Source organism: Heptranchias perlo, chromosome 14 (assembly GCF_035084215.1).
Source record: "Heptranchias perlo isolate sHepPer1 chromosome 14, sHepPer1.hap1, whole genome shotgun sequence".
Lineage (NCBI taxonomy): Eukaryota > Metazoa > Chordata > Chondrichthyes > Hexanchiformes > Hexanchidae > Heptranchias > Heptranchias perlo.
The window spans coordinates 49,722,212-49,749,778 of NC_090338.1; the positions used below are offsets into that span (position 1 = coordinate 49,722,212).

At 41.0% G+C, this 27,567-nt stretch overlaps 1 protein-coding gene across 1 annotated transcript in view; it reads left to right on the forward strand.

Moving 5' to 3' along the window:
- The first annotated feature begins 368 nt into the window (after nt 1–368).
- ablim3 (actin binding LIM protein family, member 3) overlaps nt 369–27,567 on the forward strand; it is a 243,340-nt gene continuing 216,141 nt past the window's right edge. The window contains exon 1 of the mRNA XM_067996419.1: nt 369–933. Coding sequence (XP_067852520.1) covers nt 921–933 — 13 coding nt within the window. The 5' untranslated portion in view covers nt 369–920. The remainder of the gene's footprint in view (nt 934–27,567) is intronic.

The window sequence follows — 27,567 nt, forward strand, 5'->3', positions numbered from 1 at the left end:
CAATTAATTTTGTCCTGGATTATTGTCTCGAAAAGTTCCCCCCTCATCGATGTTAGACTGACTGGCCTGTAATATTCGGGTTTATCCCTCTCCCCTTTTTGAACAAGGGTGTAACATCTGCAATCCTCCAGCACCATCCCCATATCTAAGGAGTATTTCACGGCTATTTTTGCGTTGGTGTGCATCCAATGCCACTTTGCAGTGGATTGGCAAGGGGCATTGCGACTGCACTCGTGAGCCATCATCCGAGTGGTGTTGCTTTTAAAAAAAGACTCCCCGAAAGAGAGCCAGCAGATGGCAGTATTTTGCTGTACGGTGCGTCTATTCCGTGCTGACATTTTACCAGCTTTAACACCAAAAATTGTCATTATTTGGCACGGTGATGCCAGCGATTACTCCGTGTACAGTAGTCAGCTCGCATCTGGAGGGGAGGTCAATTCTGCTGCGGTGCATTTGGGAAATGGTTGGATTAGCATAGCTGCAAAGCAAAGGCGAGCAAAAGATCGCCATTGGAGGATTTAGTCTTGAGCACATCATTATATTTTGTGTGTGGATTACCAGATATCCCCAAATCAGCATTCGTGAGAAGCTGCGTATCGGTGTTGTGATCAGAGTCGGGACTGTCGCCAGAACCGAGGGAACGCCCAGCCCAGTGTGTTTATTTCAAGTCTTTGACCTTGTGCTGGGACTATTGGGAAGAGCATCGCTGTCCATGTTACAGAGGGAGATCCCGCTGGTTTTTTACAGGACCATTGACGACCAGAAATTTGGACTCGGATGGATCAGACGCGCCAACGAAATCTCCTTTGAAATCGGATGGTACGATCGCGAAGGAAACTAAAAAAAAATTATTCCCGAGCCAGACAACATCAGGAGCCTTGACGATTCTAAAGTGATCGGAGGAGAGAGAGGTCTGCGTTATGAATACGAGCGGTAAGTGTGTACCTGTGATCGCTGCCTTACGGCCATTCCTCCATCTCAGTCAGGTGTAATTTCTCTTATCATCTGGTGACTTGCAGACTTTAACAAAGAATGCACAGGGATTTCGAAATAGATTTAAAATGCACACATCTTAGATGTCAGCATTCTTTATTAAGTGTTCATTAGACGTTGGGAAATTACATGTATCTTTGTGTGTCGTTTGACTGGATTCTCATTTTTGTTTGCACGATATTTGAATGAATATGTTTGCTTAAAGTGGGCATGGCATTGGACAGACAGTGCACGCCGAGTCTGCACAGATCTGCCAGTGCCCAGGTGGAAATGCTTTTTGCCTGTGATTCAGTCACTGCCAGCGCGAACCATTTCCATATTTTCAGTTGTCTCCATTCAGATTATTCAGAGCTAAAATAAATTTCCTTTCAACCATTTCCCTTTAAAATAAAGCAATTCGTTGACTGTAACTCGGAAATTACCCAAGAGCATAAACAAAATATTTTTCTTAACCTGAAAATTCTCTGTGAGGTCGTTCCAGTAAGTATTTTACAGAAGAATAATTGGAAATAATAGCTGTGCATTTGAAATTGCAATAATGATGAGATTTTTTTACTTTATTTTTCCCATGAACTAACCATTTACAATAGTTTGCTGATGTACAGCTCCCTCTCAGCTCTATATTGATGCTCACAAAGTTAACTCGTGCTAACGTGGACCTGGTCTACACTAGACATCACTATTTTCATGAAATCCCTTTTTTTCAGCAAAGTCACATTTATAGCAGGGATGAGTGACGCTGCCTTGACTTGAATACAGTATTGAGTTACATAGGAACAAGAGTAGGCCATTCAGCCCCTCAAGCGTGTTCTGCCATTCAATTAGATCATGGCTGATCTGGTTTATTTTAGTTCAAACAGATGGAGACCTTCTAAAGTCAGAACCAAACAACTAAAAGAGTTTTTTTGTTCTGAGCGGTCAATTGCAAAGTGAAGAACATCTCATTTGTCAATGTTTCAGGCTTTGTCCCACCACAAAATAACCAGAAAGCAGTGATCCCAATCGGTTCGGAATGCAGTATTTCTAATCACTTCTTGTACCTTCATTCTCCTGAATCTCTTTCTCTGTGTCTCGGCCAATATCTTTCACAAACACAAAACAAAAGGAGAGGAGCTGAGAAATCAAACAAAGAATTAGAAATAAATAACCTCTGTCATAGGATATTACTCTTTTTAAGGTAATATTATGGTTAGGAAGAATGGAAAATTATCAGATGCTTCTAAGTAACTAACAATTTTTCAAAATTTTCAAAGCTGTGTTGATTTGACAGGACAGTCCATCCCCTCCACCTCCGCTCACCTGCTTTATGCTATCAAATTCATATACCTGTGTAGTCTGTGTCTTCAAGATCCCACTCACACCCGCTCCCCTTCAAGATCCCACTCACACCCGCTCCCCTTCAAGATTTCACTTCTCTCTCTAAGCCTCTGAAATCTTTCCTTTGCTTTCATCCTCCTCCCATCCCTGGTGCTCCATGACGCTTCCTACCTTTTTCTTCATACTCCATACTGCTCCCCCTTGGCCTTGCTGTCACAGTGAGATAGGGAGCACCATGTCATTGATGAAGTCCAAACCTCTGACCCAGTGGAAGATAGATAGGAGTGGGTATGGAATGGAAAGGAATTTGTTTTGAGATACCCCAACCAGCAGTTGTGGTAGGGTGATTTAAAGGTTACAGCAGGCAGGAAGGAATGTGATCAGACATCACCAACTTCAATCTCAAAATGCCAAAAATTGGCAGCTGCTCCTGTACTGCTCACAATACTTCTCACATATACAACCCAACATACTATGTTATGAGAGAGCATCGTTAATAGAGATTATTGAATATCAGATTTTTCCATTCTAATCCGTCTAAGCTGAAGTTTTGACACAGGCTTTCTTGTGTTCACTTCTAAGCTTGTGGTAAACAGTCAAGCTGTGTGTTCATTGTCTCTTTTTGTGCACTTGATGAATTTTTCTAAACACCAGTTGCATTACATGGCTAAAGAGAGACAACCAAAGCAGTCGCTTTTACAGTAGATGATAAATCTTGCTGCATATGCCAAAGCATATCTATAACTACAGCTGCTAAAAGACCCTTAAGAGACTGTTGTATTGGGTTTCATTTAGTATTCCATCACTTTACTGACAGTACATACCATATCTGAAGCAGAAAATAAATTGGAAAGGAGACTTATAATTTTGAATGTGTGATAATTAAAAGGCTATCCAATATTCAGAAATAGGGACATAAATTACAAAAGCAAAGAGATAAATGATCAATTTGTACAAAGGGATGGTTAGATCACAGTACATAGTTTTGGGTGTCCCATTGTAGAAAAAATATTAAAGCCAGTGAGAGAGTACAGTGTAGATTCACCTGGATAATACTGGATGAGCAATTATAGTTGCAAGGAAAGGCTTGAGATACTGGGACTATTACTTTTGGAACAGGAAAGGCTAGGAGATTTAATAGAGGCTCTTAAAATTATGAAGGGGTTTGGTTGGGTGAATAGGGAAAGACATTTTCCTCTAGCTGGAGAGCATTATTAATTTAAAATTGCCTTTAAGAGAGTGAGGAATGAAAAGTTGGGAGAAATTTATTTATCCAGAGTTGTGAGATCATTGAATTACTTCACAGTAGTTGAGGCAGAGACCATTGCAGCTTTTAAGAGAAGAGTAGATAAACATTAGAAGCAGAGGAAGATACAGAGTTATGGGGAAAGAGTAAGTCAGAGGGATAGTTTTGAGATTGCTCTTGCAAAGAGTAAGCACAAACACGATGGGTCAAATGACCTCCATCTATGATGTAAACTTCAATGGTTTTCATATCGATGTAAATCACTATTCAAACATTTTTGTAATCCACATTAGATCATAGAAATATACCACAATTCATCATTAAAGATTATTAAGGCAGTAGTCCCACTAGCAGTATCATTTCCAAAATTGGTTACAAAACAATTCTGATAAACTAAAGTGGAACTAAACAGAAAAGAAAGAAGGATGTTAGTTTTATTTTCGTATATATTTATTTAGATACTAAATGCTGACGAAACCATTGAATGTAGAAGCTGGGAGTAGTTATGAAACCAGGTGGTGTAAATTTCTTATCATTTCACACTATCTAACTTCTCAAACCTGGCAGCTCTGATGGTATTTTCCACATTCACTTTAAGCTGAACTGTGTAAAATATTACTAGGAAGTAAAATCTTAATCATAATTTTTAATTTATTTTAAACAAGGCTTGGTATGAATGTTGAAACTTTATCTCTAAACTGTGAGCATTATTATGTATTTTAATTGCTGTACTACATACAGCGCAAGTTGGAGCAAATCCAGAATGGATCCTGATTCAAATCTCTGATTGCCTTCTTCAAACTCACTAGATACCCTGCAAAAAATCTGCTTCAGTATGAAGTGATCTCTGAGGTTCCTTAATACTGGGACCAATTCAGGGGGACTTCAACCTCAATGGTTTCTGAATTTATAGTCATTTTTGCTGCGTTTTGGATATAAAATTGGAGAATAATAAATTTGGGGGCGAGGGAATTGTGTCTTGCATTCAAACCGCCGCTAACATATATGCAAATATTTCATTTTCTACACTTATGAAATGCCTCTACTGAAAGCTGACAGTGTAGATGGTGTGGCTCCACTTAAACCATTGCAGGGCAGCACACTGAGCTCAGGATAAGACCCTCAAACTCAGTGGAAGCATCGTGGGAGGGAACTGGCTCCATTCCTATTCAGTTTCATGGAATACGGAGCGATTGTGTAACATATATCGTTCTTCTAAACATGGATCTTGAAACTAGTCATCTCAGAGTTCTTGTACAGAACTGGAGTCTGATACAAAACAGATTTAATTGAAAATGTATTTTGACCTTTTATACTATCCTCCCCATACCCTGCTTTTGTTTCTTCTCATCTTATATGGAATATAATTTGTCAACCAATAACTTGTAGCAGCTATTTGAGCACATTCCATTCCAGTTCTAGGGTGGGTAATGAGCTCGACCTGTGTTTCCAGTCGGATTGGTAATGGCAATGATACCTCTGATTTCAACATGAGGTCAGTGATCCCTTTCCTCCTTGAGATTCCTTGCTAACTGCTGTTCTATTTTCCACTAATAGTATAACACTTCATGTTCCAATAGGTGCTGTGCCAGTTTAAAAAAAAATAAAAGCCTTATATGAAGAAAATGCAAGGCTCATTTAACCTGTTCACAGCCTAATTTGATTAGCATACTTTAATGGTTGAAAATTAAATCTTAAATGAGTATGGATTCAATTGACAGTTGAAAATTTGTGATCTCAAGTGGGATTTGAAATGATAGAATTGATTGTAAACATGATCTTTAATAGCATTGTAAATAGAATTGATTTTATAAACCAACAGTTTTGATGATGTGTTATTTAACCTTGAAACAGTACTGCGCCATTATTCTTTAAATTAAAGTGACTGAAAATTGCCAATTAAATATACTGGTGCATAACAGGAAATAAAAGCTGTTAAAACAAACACCGCTGGGTTGAGCTTACCAGTTTGTTTGGCAAGTCCTGCCCTCCTGGCACAGATAGCAGCCTCTAGTATTAATGCTATTGGTGAGCAGTGAGACTGTTTGAATGTTGTTTGCAGACTCTCTGGTCACAAGTAACAATAATATCTTAATATTTTGCAGTCATCTACAGTACCATGAAACATCAGCAAGACACACCAGGCAGGAAATATAGATTGAACACGTATTCCATAGGTTAGAAAAAGATTATTGTGAAAAAACAACTAAAAACTTTTGTATTTTAGGAAAACAGATTTTAAAGTTAGATTTGCAAAACAAGTTATCCAAACTTGAAAAGAATTTAGAAAATGGAATTCCTAAATGCACACTAACACAATATATTATGGGGGAAAATCCCTCTTAAATGGTCTTACCTGAAACCCATTGCAGAGTTTAGCTGGAAATATAGCAGTGGATTTGATTCCTGTCACTGGTTGGTGACTAGAGGACATAAATTGAAGATAATCCTCAAAAGAACAAAGGGAGAAATTAGGAGAATTACTTTTATGCAGATTGTTGGGATATAGAATGCCCCATCAGTAACATTGGTGGAAGTAGAATTAATAGCTTTTAAAAGAGTGTGGGGAAATGGCAGGGGAGTGGGAATAAGTGGATATTTTTTTTTAACAAGCCAGCACAGGTTCAGGTACAATGGCCTCCTGTGCTGTAAAATTCTATGATTTATGTCAGCACTAGCACAGACCTCAAGAGTAATGGAACTGGTGACTATCATGGTGATAAGACAAAACTCTATTTCTCCAGACATTAAAATCTTATATTTACATAAACTTCCATCATGATTACATGCTACTACTATGGGAGAGGTGAATAATGGCCCATCACCCCACTCAAATCCAAATATTATATGCATCAAGGCCATTGGGATCCCAGGCCTCATCAAAGACAGGGACATTTATTTATTTTTGTTTGCTAAAGATATAATGCTAATAATATAGGCATTGCAAGGCACCTGCATGGTACATTTGTAGAGATTTGATGGTCCCTTTCTTCTAATGTGAAGTATAGTTACCTATTGGTTATGATAGTAGACTTATTACCCAGAAATTGTGAGCTGAAATCCTATTATGGCAAGTTGTAAAATTGAATTCAATAAATCTGGTAATTTGTGGGCTAGCACTTGAAAAGTGACTACTGACTGTTCACCAATTGGTTCACTAATGTCCCTCAGGGGAGAGAAGCTGCCACCCCAACCTGGCCTGGCTGTCATTCATTGGCACCCACTTCCTACGCAGTGTAAATTACATGAGTTATTAATCTGTACTGTATTACCCTTCAGGTGTGTTACAATATTGAATGATTACATATATGGTATATGCACAGGGCAGTCAGGTATAATTTTGGAGTTGTCATGTCAACAATTACTCACCCATACACTCCATCAAAAATTTTTGAGGTGACTGATTTGTGCATAAATGCACTACTTTGAGACATCCATTATAATGAATCATATTTCAAAGACACAGTATATGGCTAAGTGCAGCTACATACAATTGTTTGATACAGAAAAAGTACATAAATTTTAGAAGTAGAATTTTCACTGTTTTTGACTTCTCCTTGCTCCCCATTAGAACTGACATTAGTCAAACATTTCCCTGACCTTTGGCGCTGGTAGTGCTTTAGTGGATAGGTCACCAAAAAAGTCTGATAGTTGTTGTACACTTATTTCCCAGTTTTGCCTTGACTGCTGGAAAATGTTCCCTTGGGTTTACAGATACAGGTAGGCTTAACAAAAAAATAAATACTGAATGCCTAAATCAATACTGTATTCAGATAGCAGTTAGTTTAGTCGTGGCCTTTTGTTTTTCCACAACACTCATAATAGCACAAAATATATTACTAGCATAATAAAAAGTACAGATGCACAGGTTAAAAGAACAAGAAAAAGCTGCAGAGAAAGAAACTGCGATTAAAGTGTATCTACAACTCAAGAACTAACTACAAAGAAAACATAATGAAGAAAATATGAGAACTGAGACCAAAAAGATGAATCAAAATCCCAAGACAAAGACAAACCATCAAGATGCAGATTAATACCACTTGTCAGTGAAAGGATTAGTTCACAGCTCATAAATTGAGTCTAGACATAAAAGTTACAAAACTTCCACCTCAAATGTATCATTTCAAGCTTTATAACAGATAAAGATCAAAGATAGTCGTTTGAAACATCCTGAAATTACTGCATTTCAACACTGAAGATGATACAACAAATCCTTCAGGGTATGGCACGTCTTTTATGCTAATGTATGAATACAGGTAATGTTTTTTCAATCTCCTTCCCACTATTATTTGTTAACCCAAGTGAGACAAATGTGATGTATTTTTTAACCTTGAATTAATGCAAGACCTAAAGCTGCCTTTTTGGCAAAAGTGCAAGTTGCTTATGATCATAATCTAGGAGCCATTTTTCTTGAAAGAGCTGGCTGACCATTCTTTTCCACAATTGTTAACATTTCTCAGCTGAGTTTGAATCAAATTTCCATGCTGTGTAAAGCAGGTCTCCTCATAAAGTTTGTTGATCAAAGTAATAACACTCTGCAGATGTAAATCTTGCTATAAAATGTTTTGTAGTATATTTGGATTTTCAAAAGGCATTTGATAAGGTGCCACACAAGAGGATGTTACACAAGATTAGGGCTCATGGGATCGGGGGTAATATATTAGCGTGGATTGAGGATTGGTTAACAGACAGAAAACAGAGAGTAGGAATAAACGGGTCATTTTCAGGTTGGCAGATTGTAACTAGTGGGGTGCCGCAAGGTTCAGTGCATGGGCCTCAGTTGTTTACAATCTATATCAATGACTTAGCTGAGGGGACTGAGTATGTATCCAAGTTTGCTGACGATACAAAGCTAAGTGGGAAAGTAAGCCGTGAAGAGGACTGAAAGAGCCTGCAAAGGGATATAGACAGGTTAAGTGAGTGGGCAAGAAGGTGGCAGATGGAGTATGATGTGAGAAAATGTGAAATTATCCACTTTGGTAGCAAGAATAGAAAAGCAGAATTTTTTTTTAAAAGGTGAGAGACTAAGAAATGTTGGTGTTCTGTGGGATTTGGGTGTCCTTGTACACGAATCACAGAAAGTTAACATGCAGGTACAGCCAGCAATTAGGAAGGCAAATGGTATGTTATACTCCAAACCTTTGCAATAAAGGCTAAGAGTAAGGAGGTCTTGCTGCAGTTATATAGGGCTCTGGTGAGACCACACCTGGTGTACTTTATACAGTTTTGGTCTCCTTACCTAAGGAAGGATATACTTGCCTTAAAGGCGGTGTAACGAAGGTTCACTAGATTGATTCCTGGGATGAAAGGATTGTCCTATGAGGAGAGATTGAGTAGAATGGGCCTATATTCTTTGGAGTTTAGAAGAATTAGAGGTGATCTCATTGAAATGTTTAAGATTCTGAGAGGGCTTGACAGGGTAGATGCTGAGAGGCTGTTTCCCCTGGCTGGAGAGTTCATAGTTTCAAGATAAGGGGCCGGTGATTTAGGACCGAGATGAGGAAAAATTTCTTCACTCAGAGGGCTGTGAATCTTTGCAATTCTCTACCCTAGAGGGTTGTGGTTGCTCAGTCATTGAGTATATTCAAGACTGAGATCGATAGATTTTTCGACACCAAGGGAATCAAGGGATAGGGCAGGAAAGTGGAGTTGAGGTCGAAGATCAGCCATGATCTCATTGAATGGAGGAACAGACTCGAGGGGCCGCATGGCCAACTCCTGCTCCTACTTTTTATGAAAGATCTGTCCAACGTAATCCCACGCCCCAGCCTTTTCCCCATAACCCTGCAAATTAGTCCTCTTCAAGTACATGTCCAATGGCCTTTTGAAAGTTCCTATGGAATCTGCTGCCACCACCCTTTCTGGTAGTGCGTTCCAGATCTTAACAACCCTCTGTGTAAAATAATTTCTCCTAATTTCCCCTCTAGTTTTTTTGGCAATTATTTTAAATCTATGACCTTTGGTTACCGACCCACTTGCTAGAGGAAACAGTTTCTCCCTATTTGCTCTTTCAAAGTGCATCACTTCACACTTATCCGCATTAAATTACATCTGCCATGTGTCTGCCCATTTCACCAGTCTATCTATGTCCTCCTGAAGTCGGCTACTGCCCTCCTCACTATTTACTATATTGCCAAGTTTTGTATCATCCGCAAACTTCAAAATTGTACTCCCTATACCCAATTCTAGGTCATTTATATATAACAAGAAAAGCAATGGTCCTAATACCGACCTTTGAGGGACCCCACTGCATAGTTCTCTCCAGTCAGAAAAACATCCCTTCACCACTACTCTCTGCCTAGTATCCCTTAGCCAATTACATACACAATTTACCACTGTCATTATTCCCATGTGCTTCTATTTTCCAAATGTCTGTTACGTGGTATTTTATTAAATGCCTTTTGAAAGTCCGTGTAGACAACATCTACTGCACTACCTTCATCAACCCTCTCTGTTACTTCATCAAAGAACTCAATCAGGTTAGTCAGACACAATTTGCCATTAACAAATCCATGCTGGCTGTACCTTATTAACCCATGCTTCTCCAAGTGAGAATTAATTTTGTCCTCGACAATGGTCTCTAGTAGTTTTCCAACCACTGACATTTGACTGACTGGCCTGTAGTTACAAGGGTTATTCCTCTCCCCTTTTTTGAATAGGGATGTAGCATTTGCAATCCTCCAGTCCTCTGGCACCACTCCCATATCCCAGGAGGATTAGAAGATTGTAGTCACAGCTTCTGCCATCTCCACTCTTGCTTCCCTCAGCAACCTAGGATGCATCCCATCTAGTTAACTTGACTTGTTAACTTTGAGCGATGCCAACCCAATAGCTCTACTCCCTCCTCCACTACTGCGACAGAAGTACAAAAGGCAAATATTTAATCAAATAAAAATATGTCTGTGGTGATCCTTATGACCCCTCTCCCTATATGATCCAATGTCATGCAATATTATCTTACACAGTTCACAATGCCTTAAAGGCTTACTAATCAAAAATAATTATTCATAAGTCATCACCTGGATAAATTAGGGCATATGTGTATAAACTCACATTCAATAACACTACAGAAACATTTTTTTTAGCTGTTATAGGCCTATACATAAATATAGCTACCTTTTGCATTGTATTTTGTCCTCCACTAAGGTACTTGTGTAATTGAGATTATATTAATAGGATTACACATCATTACAGTGTGCATTTGCAGGCAACGGTTTGACCTCTATTTGCATTTCAGTCACCAACTGATGTGCTTCATACCCGGAGTTAAAACTTAATAAAAGATGACATGGCAAGGCTTTGGAAGACTACGTCTGTATGCGTACTGAAGATATAGGGAGCTGCAATGCTATATTGTCATACACATAGCTTCCACACAAACTGCGAACAATAATCAATATGCGCAGAGCTATCTGCAAGCCTACACTGCTCCAGTGATGAGTGAAAAGAGCTGACCTGTAATTATTTTTTAAAAATGGAGATCTGTCATAAATACCTAGTCAGTGGAAGTGGGAACTTTGGCACTATGAAACACTGAACAAAATGCTCATAATGTTGGTACTGAAGCAACTATAAAAACACTTCAGGTCATGATTCACCTCAGCCTGGAGATTTCATAACGCTTACATCGCAGATCATTCAGAGCAAATTTTGAAAAATACCAGTTTGTTTATAAGGAAGGAAGGAACTTGTAACCTTAAATCTGGCATTATTGTCTGTGTGTTGACCAAAATGAAAACAAGCTTTTTAGTTACAAGAAGTAATTTTATTTTTTCCCAGCAAACCCATTCATTTCAGCTATTTCATGGGATTAAAAGGTTTCAATAGCCTCCTGAGTAATGAGAGCACTTTAATGTTTAAGTACCTGTTAATGGCAGGAAATGAGTTCTTTGTTAACAGATGCATTTTGTACCAGGGTCAGTACCAAGAAATAGCTGCTTTACTTGATTCCAGACTTGGTTATTTGTGCATCTGATCTTCAAACAAAATTCTGAGTTCTTTCTTGGAAAGTTCAGAAACATTTAAATACGAGTTCTTATGGCTTCAACTTATGTATCTGTCCATGCCCTACCTTTCCCTCTCCCTTTTTCTCCTTATTGTAAACAATTTTACAACACCAAGTTATAGTCCAGCAATTTTATTTTAAATTCACAAGCTTTCGGAGGCTACCTCCTTCCTCAGGTGAACGATTAGACCAATCACCTGCTGTGAGAGATAAGGATACTGAGTCAGTGAAAACCTTGTGCACAAAGTGAAGTCAGTAACATGTAAGCTCGACAAACTGCTAAAATTCCATCTGTGCTTACATTCTACCCTGAAAAAGTTCCAGTACCACTTTCCACTTGAACCTTCCTGGAGCTCTTTGCACAGCTTCAAAAGATTTGCTTCTCCAAAATATTGCACCAAGGTTCTATTTTTGAATTTGGCCTTAATTACAATATCAGATAAAACCAAACAACATAACACTAGTGTTCACCCACCTCCACTTTACTAATCAGTCCTGGGAGGCTTTTAAGTACAAAATCTAATCCAGTATCTGACCTAGTTCTAGTTTCATCTGTGAGAAGAAGCAGTGCTGATTGGCTCTATGAAATAATTTGCGCTTTAGCCCTTCCCTTCCAGTTATCCCTGGTGTGTCCAGTTTATCTCTGGAATATTAAAATCCCCTCATGATTATCACATTATGATTTCCTGCAGTCTAATTTACTTTCCTAAAGAATTCTCCATTTGTTACTCTTGAGCTGGCAGCCAATAGCAGTGGATGATTATAATTTGAGGGACTTATTTATTATTTTGTGCTCATATTGGCACATATACTGCCACAGGCATAATAATATTCATTATTTTGTGCTATATTGATAATAAAATATTAATAATTATTTCTTATTCTGTGCTTATATTGCACGTATATCAGCACAGGCATGATGGGCCGAATGGCTTCCTTCTGTGCTATAAAATGTTATTGCTTCTGCTATTTTCTTCTGCTGTTATATCTACCCTTTTGATAGCTGTTGTATCATCCCTCACCAATTTTCCATCTAATTTAACAGATTTATGTTCGTGAAACTTTTCAGTTCCATCACTTTTTCCTTTTAAAGATTTTGCTCTTAGCCATTTTTTGCTTCTTCCCGTTGTCACATTAACTCCTTGCTGGAGCACCAGAAGCCCTGCGGTACTTCATCCAAGTGTCCATTACTCAGGTGAACCTTGATGATCAATATCAGCAGACTACTTGTATGAATGGGGAAGGAAAGGCAGCTTGATTGGGACCCAGCTGAGCCTGATCTTGTCCTCATCCAATGTCCACACACACACACACACTTCCATCACAGGGCACTGGGTAGAGTTCAGAAGTAGGAACCCCTGGTTGACTTTCCTCTCGCGAACACAGGGATTCAAGATAAATTGTAGCACCCCAACAATCAGGAGCTTAGGAGCAATTACCTAGGCACAGGGAATGAACCTGGGGGCTTACCTGTCCAAATGGCTCATGTTTAATGGGTACACTTTCTGAGCCATTGTGGAGGCATAGTGCCATCTCTTATTTGTCTTCCTTTCACAGCTGAGATTCGGTAATCCCAACAATATCAATATTTTTCACCAAACTGCATAAGCCTTTAACATCATAAGTTTATTCTGAATGCTTCTTGTATTGGTGTAAAACACTTAAGCCAATATTTCAATGCTTGTGCTTATTTGTAGTTCTGTTTTCTCATCTGATCACTTGATTGCACTCGTTGTTTATCTATGAGCAACAAATCTATCTTAAATTACTTTTGATTAATATTGTCATGTTTTGTGCCAGAAGTCTGACTGATCATCTAGTTATGCACAGAACTTCCAGTTTAAGTATCTTCTATCTAAACAAACTACCCAATTATCCAAAAAGTTAATTTCCCTCCTGTACCAACCAGATTAATAACCACTCATTGAAACCAATTATCCTGCTCAGTGTTTTCACATTGCCAGATAGCACTGGAAACAACCTAGATACTCTTACTTTTACACTTTGCCTTAAAATGAGGAGGGGAGTGATGGAGGGAGGTAGTAGCTCAGTTGGTAGTACTCTTGCCTCTGAGTCAGTAGATCATGGGTTCAAGTCCTACTCCAGAGACTTAAGTACATAATCCAGGCTGATGTTGCACTGTTGGAGGTCCATCTTTTTCAGATGAGACCTTAAACCAAGGCCCCACCTACCCTATCAGGTGGACATAAAAGATCCTATGGCATTATTTCAAAGGAGAGCAGGGGAGTTATCCCCAGTGTCCTGGTCAATATTTATCCCTCAACCATTGTCACTAAAACAGATTATCTGGTTATTATCTCATTGCTGTTTGTGGGAGCTTGCTGTGTGCAAATTGCCTGTCGCATTTCCTACATAACAACAGTAATTACACTTTAAAAGTACTTCATTTGGTTGTAAAGCGCTTTGGTACGTCGTGAAAGGTGCTATATAAATGCAATTCTTTTCTTTTTACCTGAGGAGAGGGAACCATTTACAATGTCAGCTAGCATGTGTGCTAGGAAGAGAAGTTGGGTGGTCAGCAGTTAAGTGGCATTGAGGTTGAGGGAACAGGAGGTGGGTCTCATGGATGAGATGAACTCAGGAAGGGAATGAGGGAAATGGAGGAGAAACTAGAGAGAGCTAAGGGTTCAGGTCTAAGGTTGGTACCCTGGGGGGAGGTTGGCAAGGAGAAGGGAGGAAAGCAGCAGAGGAGCTTAATGGATGGTCTGTACCTTAGACAAAAATATCCTTGAGCTCCTCACACTTGTTGTTAGAGGTGAGAGTGGAGGGGGCAGTGGATAGGATTCAAGGAGGCTATTGGAGGTGGAGAATAGAAGATGGGGGTTATGATTGCTCTCCAGGATGATCCTATAGTAGCAGATAGTTTTGTACAATAGAGCTTGATATGATCCAATCACATCTGGCAATAGACAGCTAAGCTAGTTGTGCACCAGATACGCTGAAGTTTGCACACCTTGGTTGAATGAAGGTGGGAGATGTTATCGGGAGAATGAACGAGATGGGAAACAGTGAAAGTTTTGCAGGGAACAAGGCCATCAAGGTGGAGGTGAGGGAGTAGTTGAGCAAATCAACAACTGCAGAGAATCATGGCAAGTAGAGGGGCTCTGGCAAAAAGGAAGCAGCTTTACTAACATTGTCATCTCAGCACAATACACTAGTCACCTATCTCACTGTTACAGTGGTTATTCCAGTTACACCTCGCCATCCGTGACCTTTTCCATTTTACCCCAAATATCATATTTTCCTTGACTGTCCAAACCCCCTCGACATTTTAGGTGCTAGTGTCCTCACTTACCATCTCCTCTTTCACACAAGAATCCATTGCTGTATTTGTTAGCATTCTCTACCCTCTAAAGATATACTTGTTTCTGGTTCATTTTCCGGATTTTCAAGGGCTGATTTTCATCCCCGCTTTTGAACGGGAACAGTGTGGTAGCACACTGAAAATCAGAAAAAAGGGAGGGACCTCATTAGGCCATACGCTGGGCATGCTCCCCATTGAAACTGTACATAGAGCGATCTAACCAATGGTTCTTAAAGGGATCACTGGAGGCTACTCTGAAAACAGTAAAGGTACGTTTTCTGAATGATTTTTGTAGGACCTGGAAAAGCAAGAATGGCCCTCCTGTCCCCACCAAAATTGCCCTGCCCTCTGCCCGTCCTTCTGTGAGCTCCCTTGCTATCGCCTGAACACCCCCCCTCCCTTCACCTCTCTCCTCCCTCTATTCCCCCCTCCCCCTCTTTAATTGAATTCAGCTGGCTCAGGCCCACGGAGGAGCTGCTGGATATTACGCCCCTTCCCACCTTCCTGCCCACATTCCAAATGCGCAGCGGCAGCTCACCGACGGCATGTAAATGAGGCTCGATCAGCAAAATTGGCGAAGCCGCTCGCTGATGACATTAGGCGGGCTGTTCCACTCATCACCCGCCTGATGTCTGCTCAACCTGACAAATGCCGCTCCCCTCAACCCGCTGTCTTTTCACCATCACTAGCTTTAACTTTATCAGTAGGAAGTGCAAGGTGAAGTTAGAAAGTGTTGAAGTAAACTATGATTATACCGCATACTCACAATAATGTGATTTCACCTGTTTGCCTCGTCTTAATAAACCAGTTAGGAAAACATTGGGTTGTCCCAATGTCATCAACCCAAAGTAATGCAATTCTTTTTTTTGTTATTCGTTCATGGGATGTGGGCGTCGCTGGCAAGGCCAGCATTTATTGCCCATCCCTAATTGCCCTTGAGAAGGTGGTGGTGAGCCGCCTTCTTGAACTGCTGCAGTCCGTGTGGTGAAGGTTCTCCCCAAGTGCTGTTAGGAAGGGAGTTCCAGGATTTTGACCCAGCAATGATGAAGGAATGGCGATATATTTCCAAGTCAGGATGGTGTGTGACTTGGAGGGAAACATGCATGTGGTATTGTTCCCATGTACCTGCTGCCCTTGTCCTTCTAGGTGGTAGAGATCGCGGGTTTGGGTGGTGCTGTGGAAGAAGCCTTGGCAAGTTGCTGCAGTGCATTCTGTAGATGGTACACACTGCAGCCATGGTGCGCAAGTGGTGAAGGGAGTGAATGTTTAGGGTGGTGGATGGGGTGTCAATCAAGCGGGCTACTTTGTCCTGGATGATGTCGAACTTCTTGAGTGTTTTTGGAGCTGCACTCATCCAGGCAAGTGGAGAGTATTCCATCATACTCCTGACTTGTGCCTTGTAGATGGTGGAAAGGCTTTGGGGAGTCAGGAGGTGAGTCACTCACCACAGAATACCCAGCCTCTGACCTGCTTTTGTAGCCACAGTATTTATATGGCTGGTCCAGTTAAGTTTATGGTCAATGGTGACTCCCCAGGATGTTGAAGATGGGGGATTCGGCGATGGTAATGCCATTGAATTTCAAGGGGAGATGGTTAGACTCTCTCTTATTGGAGATGGTGATTGCCTGGCACAGATTGTTACTTGCCACTTAGCAGCCCAATCCTAGATGTTGTCCAGGTCTTGCTGCATGCGAGCATGGACAGCTTCATTATCTGAGGGGTTGCGAATGGAACTGAACACTTTGCAATCATCAGCGAATATCCCCATTTCTGACCTTATGATGGAGGGAAGGTCATTGATGAATCAGCTGAAGATGGTTGGGCTTAGGACACTGCCCTGAGGAACTCCTGCAGCAATGTCCTGGGGCTGAGATGATTGGCCTCCAACAACCACTACCATCTTCCTTTGTGCTAGGTATGACTCCAGCCACTGGGAGAATTTTCCCCCAGATTCCCATTGACTTCAATTTTACTAAGGCTCCTTGGTGCCACACTCAGTCAAATGCTGCCTTGATGTCAAGGGCAGTCATTCTCACCTCACCTCTGGAATTCAGCTCTTTTGTCCATGTTTGGACCAAGGCTGTAATGAGGTCTGGAGCCGAGTGGTCCTGGCGGAACCCAAACTTAGCATCGGTGAGTAGGTTATTGGTGAGAAAGTGTCGCTTGATAGCACTGTTGACGACACCTTCCATCACTTTGCTGATCATTGAGAGTAGACTGATGAGGCGGTAATTGGCCGGATAGGATTTGTCCTGCTTTTTGTGGACAGGACACACCTGGGCAATTTTCCACATTGACGGGTAGATGCCAGTGTTGTAGCTGTACTGGAACAGCTTGGCTAGAGGCGCGGCTAGTTCTGGAGCACAAGTCTTCAGCACTACAGCCGAGATGTTATGGGGGCCCAATGCCTTTGCTGTATCCAGAGCACTCAGCGTTTCTTGATATCACATGGAGTGAATCGAATTGGCTGAAGACTGGCTTTTGTGATGGTGGGGATCTCGGGAGGAGGCCAAGATGGATCATCCACTTGGCACTTCTGGCTGAAGATGGTTGCAAATGCTTCAGCCTTTTCTTTTGCACTCATGTGCTGGACTCTGCCATCATTGAGGATGGGGATGTTCACGGAGCCTCCTCCTCCCATTAGTTATTTAATTGTCCACCACCATTCACGATTGGATATGGCAGGACAGCAGAGCTTTGATCTGATCCACTGGTTGTGGAATTGCTTAGCTCTGTCTATAGCATGTTGCTTCTGCTGTTTAGCATGCATGTAGTCCTGTGTTGTAGCTTCACCAGGTTGGCACCTCATTTTTAGGTACGCCTGGTGCTGCTCCAGACATGCTCTTCTACACTCTTCATTGAACCAGGGTTGATCCCCTGGCTTGTTGGTAATGGTAGAATGAGGAATATGCCGGGCCATGACGTTACAGTTTGTGGTGGAATACAATTCTGCTGCTGCTGATGGCCCACAGCGCCTCATGGATGCCCAATTTTGAGCTGCTGGATCTGTTCTGAATCTATCTAATTTATCATGGTGGTAGTGTCACACAACACGTTGAATGGTGTCCTCAGTGTGAAGACGGCACTTCGTCTCCACAAGGACAGTGCGGTGGTCACTCCTACCAATACTGTCATGGACAGATGCATCTGCAGCAGGTAGATTGGTGAGGACGAGGTCAAGTAGGTTTTTCCCTTGTGTTGGTTCGCTCACCACCTGCTGCAGGCCCAGTCTGGCAGCTATGTCCTTCAGGACTCGGCCAGCTCAGTCAGTAGTGGTGCTACCGAGCCACTCTTGGTGGTGAACATTGAAGTCTCCCACCCAGAGTACATTCTGTGCCCTTGCTACCCTCAGCGCTTCCTCCAAGTGGTGCTCAACATGGAGGAGGACTGATTCATCAGCTGAGGGAGGGTGGTAGGTGGTAATCAGTAGGAGGTTTCCTTGCTTATGTTTGACCTGATGCCATGAGATTTCATGGGGTCCGGAGTGAATGTTGAGGACTCCCAGGGCCACTCCCTCCTGACTGTATACCACTGTACCGTCATCTCTGGCAGGTCTGTCCTGCTGGTGGGACAGGACATACCCAGGGATGGTGATGGAAGAGTCTGGGATGTTGGCTGACAGGTATGATTCTGTGAGTGTGGCTATGTCAGGCTGTTGCTTGACTAGTTTCTGAGACAGCTCTCCCAATTTTGGCACAGGTCCCCAGATGTTAGTGAGGAGGACTTTGCAGGGTCAACTGGGCTTGGTTTGCCTTTGTCGTGTCCGGTGCCTAGTGGTCCGATGCCGGGTGGTCCGTCTGGTTTTATTCTTATTATGACTTTCTGTAGCGAGATTGTACAACTGAGTGGCTTGCTAGGCCATTTCAGAGGGCGATTAAGAATCAACCATATCTAACAAAAGTGCCCCCTTTTTAGAGTGGCACAAATAATAAACACCCAAATCTACCAACGAAATAGGAAGCTTAACAAATTGAATGTTGATGTCAACTGTGCACTCCAATCCCTGCAGTGCCCACTGGTCGCGGAAGGCCTCAAGATTGCCAGGGGACACCTCATGCTCCTTCCCCAGGGCCACCCAGGCGCTGGCAAAGCTGCGGAAGACAGACAGGCAGCCAACCAAAACGACCACCCCCACAGGCCTCGTCCGACTTGGTCCTGTGAATTGTTTTACTTGTTTGCATGTATACAATTTAATTCACTATGATGTTTTACAGTTCTGTTATATGTCTGCAATGTGTTGTTGAGAAACCATCACGTCTCAGGTTATAAAAAGTTTGAGATATTTTCATACATTAATCTTATATTATTTGGAAGAAGTAGAGCAAAACTGTAATTAAATCTTTTACATGGTTATCGATCGTGAGATCATAGTCGGGTCAGGCATCATGAATCAATGCTGTTGAGCAAGTCTTACTGGATAATACACAACAATGTAAGGGACAGGTTTACCCAGTTAAAATGCCATTTTTGCAGCTCCAAGATGATTTGGCTTTTGTACTTTTAGATTGTCAAATTATAGGGTATATATAACTCTTTCCCATCCATAGTTATTTAGCAATGGCCACTATTTTCAATCAGAACCTGGCTATTTATTTATGCATGTAAAATCAGTAAATTGTAATTATATTATGCCTCTGTAGCATTATGGTTTATCTCTTTTGCTTGTTTATAGATTAATTCACCATGTTGATCTGTACTTCAACTCCATTTACAGGCCTTTCAGCCATATACCTTGATACTCTTACCGAATAAAAATCTTTTGAAAATTTCAAATCATAGCATTTTGGAGGAGAGAATTCCACATTTCCAAAATCCTTTGTGTGAAAAAGTGCTTCTTGGTTTCACTCCTGAATGACCTACTCTAATTGTGCCCCCTTATTCTGGATTTCCCCACCAGAGGAAATAGCTTCTCTGTATCTACTCAACCAAATCCTTTTATCATTTTGAACACCTCAATTAGATCACTGTGCAACCTTCTGAACTCAAGGGAATACCAACCAAGATTATGCAACCTGTCCTCATAATTTAACCCTTTAAGCTCTGGTATCATTCTGGTGAACCTGTGCTGTACCACCCCCATGGCCAAAATATCCTTCCTGAGGTGCAGTGCCCAAAACTGAATACAGTACTCCAGATGGGGTCTGATCAAGGCTCAGTACAACTGAAACATAACTTCCTCCTAAAGGCCACCATTCCATTAGCCTTTTTGATTACTTTTTGTACCTGTCCATTAGCTTTTAGTGATTTGTATAGCTGGATACCCAAATATCTTTGCTCCTCCCCAGTTCCTAGTTTCTCGCCACTAAGAAAATATTCTGATTTGTCTTTCTTGGATTCTCACACATCACTACATTGAACTCCATCTGTCACAGTTTTTCCCACTCACGTAATATGTCTTTGTCTCTTTGTAAATTCCTGCTCACATCTATACAACTTACTGTACCTTCTAATTTAATGTCATCTGCAAACTTGGATATACACCTCCCAATTCCTTCATCCAAGGCATTAATATATATGGTGAAAAGCTGAGGCCCCAGTACCGATCCCTGGGAAACACCATTTGTCACGCTCCACCAATCAGAGAATGTCCCCTTTTATCCTTACTCTCTGTCTCCTATCTCCCAACTACTTACTAACCCATGTCACTAGTTTACCTCCAATTCCATGCATTTTTATTTTTGACAATTTCTTGTGCGGAACCTTATCAAATGCCTTCTAGAAATCCATATAAATAACATCCATAGACACTGCCTTATCCACCAGGTTAGTGACCTCCTCAAAAAAATTGATTAGATTAGTCAGACATGACCTACCCTTAACAAATCCATACTGACTCTATTTAATCAGCCCACACTTGTGCAAACGGTCAGTCACGCATTCCTTAATGATTGTAACTTCCCCACAAGTGACGTTAAACTGACACAATTATCCAATTTAGAGAGGTTTGGAAAATTATGACTAATGCATCTGCAATTTCCCCACCTGTTTCTTTTAATGCCCTTGGGTGGAAACCAATAGGTCCTGGAGATTTGTCTATCTTAAGTCCTATTATTTTCTCCATTACCATTTTTTAACTTACATTAAATCCAGTAAGTTTGTCCCCTTGACTTATTTTTGACTCAGGTTCTCTTGTACCACTGGTATTTTGTCCTCTTCCTCCACTGTGAAAATGGATAAAAAGTATTAATTTAACAAGTCTGCTATTTCCTTATTATGCATTATAGTATCACCTGAGTTGTTGCACTTTGTCAACAATTGTGTGCATCAAAACTAATATACTGTCTGGAAAGGGCTGTAAAGTTATCCCCTGCCCCCAGAAATAACTTCAGGGATTATACTGAACTAACAACAGTCTTGATTATTACATTTTCTAGTAAGATCACACAAAAATGTAAATAACAACAACAGAAATAATTCAGACTATCTTCACCTAAATCCCTGTTACTACAGAACGATTATTCTATTTTTCCTGTGGTTGGTTTGATTTTTGATGAAACATGATAAAAGGCCTCAGGCTATTAGGATCAGAACTTTTAACTGGTGTGAATACAGCACAGCTGCTCATAAATATTCTGTTAGTACACCATATACTGTTGGATTTTGCATGCCTAACACATTTCTAGATCAGGATTGACTATGTTTGGTGTCTATTTCTGGAGGGTCAGTTATGGAGTGCTGTTAACAATACTTATTTCATGATCGAAAGACAAAATGAATCTAAGCTGAACATGACTCCATCAAGCTTTGGTTACCAATCCGATCATTCACATCACTTAACATGTAGTGTAAATGGGATTGTGAAGATTTTTAACCCATTTTGTGACATATTAAAGAAATACTCCAGAATAAGACCCTATAGTGGACCCATCCTCAAGGAATCATAGAATCATAGAAAGGTTACAGCATGGAAGGAGGCCATTCGGCCCATCGAGTCTGCACCAACTGTATGCAAGAGCAACCCAGCTAGTCACACTCCCCCGCCTTATCACCGTAGCCCTGCAAATTTTTTCCTTTCAAGTACTTATCCAGTTCCCTTTTGAAGGCCATGATTAAATCTGCCTTCACCATCCCTTTGACCAGTGCATTCCAGATCCTAACCACTCACTGGGTGAAAAAGTTTTTCCTCATGTCACCTTTGGCTCTCTTGCCAATCACCTTAAATCTATGTCCTCTGGTTCTTGACCCTTCTGCCAATGGAAACAGTTTCTCTCTATCTACTCTGTCTAGACCCTTCATAATTTTGAATACCTCTATCAAATCTCCTCTCAACCTTCTCTGTTCCAAGGAGAACAACCCCAGCTTCTCCAGTCTATCCACGTATCTGAAGTCCCTCATCCCTGGAATCATTCTAGTAAATCTCTTCTGCATCCTCTCTAAGGCCGTCACATCTTCCCTAAAGTGCGGTGCCCAGAACTGGACACAATACTCCAGTGTTTTATAAAGGTCATCATGACTTCCTTACTTTTGTATTCTATGCCTCTACTTATAAAGCCCAGGATCCCGTACGCTTTTTTAATGGCTTTCTCAACCTGCCCTGCCACTTTCAACGATTTGTGCACATGTACCCCAAGATCTCTCTGTTCCTGTACCCTTTTTAGAATTGTGCCCTCTAGTTTATATTACCTCTCCTCGTTCTTCCTACCGAAATGTATCACTTTGCATTTTTCTGCGTTAAATTTCATCTGCCACGTGTCTGCCCATGCCACCAGCCTGTCTACATCCTCTTGAAATCTATCACTATCCTTCTCACTGTTCACTACCCTTCCAAGTTTCCTGCCCTATGTGTAATTTAACCAAAAAAGCTACTTAAAATTATTCTTTTCGGGAAGAGAAAAGACAAAAAACTATCACAACATAACTGGGCTTCTAATCAGTGCCACCATCGTCACCATATTTGAGCCGAGGTACTGAAGCAAAATATGTTTTCACACTGCTTTGATTCATGCCACCTTGTACTTGGAAGCAAAAAGCAACTAGAGCTAGATGTGATGTTACCTGCGACAAGCCAAACACACTTCATGTTTTAGCACCTGGGGACTGATTTTCATCTTGCTACCACCCCATTTTCCCCTGTAGTAGTGGAACAAAAACCTGGGGGATAAAAAACTCTGGAGGTCCGCCCATTTTGTTTTTCAGGCGGACTTTGATTTAGGCGGCCACTGCTGGCGCCAGAAACAGGTGTGGGCCAATTTGAAATACTCAAATCGGTGTCAACTAACATTGCCAGGACTCCCAACACCATTTTAGTGTCAAACAGCACTGCCACTATCACCTCCTCAACTTGCCCAAAAACCATGGGCGGTACAGATTGGGAGGCTGCCAGTTACAGCACTGTTAAAAAAGCATCCTTAGCTTCAGTCAGGGAAAGCTAGAAATGGTTCTGGAACTTACTTTTTTCTTCAATCTCTTGAAAATTTTGAACCTTATTGGCTTTCATAAGGTTTCCCCTTGCTGCTGGACGTGCTCATAAAATTTGCTTGTTGCTGAAATCTGCTGCTCTGTTTGATGATTCCACCCCTCCTACTTAAGGTGCTGCTGCAGGCCCATGATGATCGTCTGCCCTGCTGAATTTCCCACCCTCCCAAAAGGAGAGCTGCTTATAAACAGAGCATTTAATGGTAGCACCTTACCCATTACACTTAAATAGGGCCCAACCACCAATATTGATCGGGCCTCCTGCCGATGTCATTGAGTGGGCAGAGTGAAAGCCCTGCCCATCATCCACCCTATCTGCGCTTCACACCAAAGTCAACCCCCTTGTGTCAGAAACATGATGAAGATTGCTGATCTAATCAGAAGACCAGCCCCTTCCTGGAAAGCTTTATTTTTAATTTGAATTTCAAAATAATTTATGTTACATTCAGCTTTCTTTTATTCATATGATTACTTGAAGATAAGACCTCAGGGCTCTATCTTGAGATATTCCCATAACCTGACATCGGACAACCTCCCATTTAAATTTAAAATTTACCATCAATTTTATTGTTGATTCTGACTATTTAATTGGATGCTTTTCAGCTATAAGATGCTTGATAACTCTGGCTGTGTTTTGCTTATCCCAAGAAAGATTTTTGGGTTTTTATATAACTTTGCACTTTTTTCTTTAGTTCATGACTTCTGCTAAGTCACCTGCTGGTGGTTGTATAATGTAGTTGGACACATGTGGTGTTGATTTTAAGTCTAAGTCAGTTCTAAATGGCCAAGAACTGGTGCAAATGCTGCCGGAAAACTGGTTTGCTTTGACTTTTGGGCGGCTGACCGTGGAGCAGGCTGGCTGGCCGCCTGTTCTGGCAGTGAAGAGGTGGCCGCCATTTTGAGGTCCCCGTCCTCAGTTGAATTTTGTAGCAAGCAGCTGATGCCAAACAGGTGCTTACAGATGCAGCCCACTGCTCTTCAACCTCAGAAGTATTGGCCGGATGAGTCCCACGGGTAGGTCCCTGGGGGCCGGGGGAGTAATGCGATGCTGAGGTGGGGCGAGGCTGGTCCCACAGTGTCCCGCACTATTTTTGTGAAACACTTGTCAAAGTTCCAAAATATTCAGAAATATAATTCGGCAACTCATGGCACAAACAGTATTTTACATTTTCCTTCTGTCTGTTCATTTATAGCAATATACAACATAAACTGCAACATTCTCATCTGTAACATTATATTATTTTATTGTGAATAACAAAATGATGCAAATTTGTTGAACTTTCTTCCTCTTGCTTAAAATTCAGTTTTGATTGGAGCTGGCAGACAGCCAGTAACAAAACAAGTTGGACATGTTGTCAAGCAAAGGTCCATGATTTATCACATAAAAATTGCAGATGCAAATTTTAAAACTGCACTGAAGAGAAAACATTGTATTCCAAATAAAAGTTTGCAAATACCGCACTCATTTTATACTTATGTATTCTCTACCAAAATTACCTAAGCCAACTGCTGGTGAAAGAAATTACTGCAAGAACAACAAGAAGGAGCTAAGTCACAGATACTTTGGCATAATTGTTTCTTATACCAAACCCTCGCCATGCTTTTGTTACCTCCAGACTCGACTATTCCAATGGTCTCATGGCTAGCCTCTTATCTTCCACCATCTGCTGCCAGTGTCCTAACTCTTACCGGGTCCCGTTCACCCATCACCACTGTGCTCACTGACCTACCAATGCCTCGATTTTAAAATTCTCATCCTTGTGTTCAAATTCCTCCATGGCCTCACCCCTCGCTATCTCTGTAATTCCTTCAGCACTCTGAGAATTCTGCATTCCTCCACCTCTGGTCTCTTGTGCATCTGTCACTTCTTTTGCCCCACCATTGGTGGCCATGTCTCTGGAATTCTCTCCTTAAACCTCTTCACTTCTATCTCCTCCTTTAAGATGCTCCTTGAAACCTATCTCTTTGACCAAGCTTCTAGTCACCTGTTCTGATATCTAATTCTTTGGCTCAGTGTCAATTTCTGTCTGATAACACTCCTGTGAAGCCCCTTGGTATGTTTTACTATGTTAATGGCGTTATATAAAGGCAAGTTGTTGTTGTTCTTATTACATTAAACTTAACCCATATTATCAGTTTGCTTAAACCATTGTTATGTTTTAATTTCACTTTACAGAGACAACTTATTGAAACTTATTGACAATAGGAGATACACTTGATAAAACATGCAGAAAAAGTCAGTGGACAGACAATACTGCCAGGATGTTTATACCACTTTGAAAACAAACAAATGACCCATGCTTAAAGTTACTGGAACAAAATCAGTTGCTACTCTCCATGTGTCCCATTGTATTCTCTTTTCCCTTCTCCTGAAGCAGAGAAAGAGCAGTGGGTTTTATGCTTGCTCTTTATGCTTGCTGCCAACAAAGTGGAAGAACAACAGTTACCCCAGGCCAGTGTTTCCCTGGGTAATAATGCCCATCATTTGAATGATACTTTTCATGTATAGCTCAAGTGAGACAGGGTATTGGCTTCCACCAGGATTAAAACATACAGAAATAGACTCAAAAATAGTGTGTCTTTCTGGCATTCTCAATTTGGACCAGCATTTTAAGAATGCCAAATACGATTGCTCTCTTATCCCTCGACAATGGTATTTTGCCTTATTGCAAGACGTACTGTCTTCTTTATTGTAGCCACCTGGTAACGGATGACAGAATCACCCAGCAAGCAGTGGCTGTAAGTCGTTGACTACAGTTATAGTTCATTATGTTTGGTTACATATCTCCAGCTGTGTATATCCTGTTAGAACTGTGCAGACTACCATGTTCAGTATCACGTTACAGATGTACGGCGACAGGATTTTCTTTCAAAGGTATGTATTATAAAAGATGTAATCAAATCAACTGCCGAGTACATTATACAATATTTGCACACACACCAACTTAGCTAGAGTTTTGTTTAGAAGAATATGCTTGGATCAGGATCTTTGTGACAAAGATCTTTGTTAGGGGAACTAATTTCTCACAGCATAGTGTCCTGCTTATTTCTACACGTATACTGTCATTTGATGCACCAATTTGCATAAAAAGTTCTAAAGATAGTAAAAATCACAGGGTCTGAGCGATAACAAATGACTTGCCCCAACAACTTACTTGCCCTAATTTTAATGGTTCACTCAGCAATTCAACCCACAAAAAACTTGAAAACAACTGTAAAACCTAAACATGAAAGTAATTTGATTTCTAAAGCATGGTGCTGTCACCAGATGAAACTGGAAAAGGACTGGATGTATTGGAGGGTTGACCATGAGATTAAAAACTAACTCAGACAACTGCTTGGATCTAAAATGTTATACAATGGGAATAGATTGCGTTGGAATTCAGTGCTTGAATCAGAATTATGTCCACATCAAGTAATGGAAAATCTGGTGTGTTGACTTGAAAAAAAAGTTGTATTCAGACTTTCATGTCAAGGAAATGAGCAGTTTAAGAGTGAGATGATGACCACAGCTAGACCTTCCAGAAAATGAGATTTCTACCTAACCCTTGGATATCAATCTAAGATTAAAATCTTCCTTAGTGATTGCTAACTGGTTATATTCCATAGATTACATTTTTTTTATTCATTCATGGGATGTGGGCGTCGCTGGCAAGGCCAGCATTTATTGCCCATCCCTAATTGCCCTTGAGAAGGTGGTGGTGAGCCGCCTTGAACCGCTGCAGTCCGTCTGGTGAAGGTTCTCCCACAGTGCTGTTATCCACCAACTCAGCAAGATTGGAATCAAGCATTTTGCAGATTATTTGATTAGCTACGTCTATAAACCCAATAGCCTTCAATATAATCTCTTTTCTCTGTGCTGGACTTGAATTGAAATTTCCAAAGGTGCAAAGCAATGACTCAAACTGCGCCAGTACGTCCTTAAAAGACAGGACATTTCTTGACAGTTTTCCAAATAATCTTTGGCGACCTGTAGGCATAAAAGAGTTATACTTAGAGCAAAGCACTGAGTGGCAAGAATTTTTTTCCAATGGAGGAATGGCAGGGATTTACTGAGGCAGGAACAGGTCAGGTTGCAGGGGAGGGGGTGTGTTATACATCAGGAGTTGACATTACAACCTGACAGGCATAATGGTCATGTTATTCAATGTGTCTCAATCATGCCAGCAGATTATTTGTAATAGGGCAATTACTGGCACAGAAATAGCTCGGGTTGGCAAAACACCAAGATGTACAAAATCTAGCTGTATAGGTGTTTTAGATTTA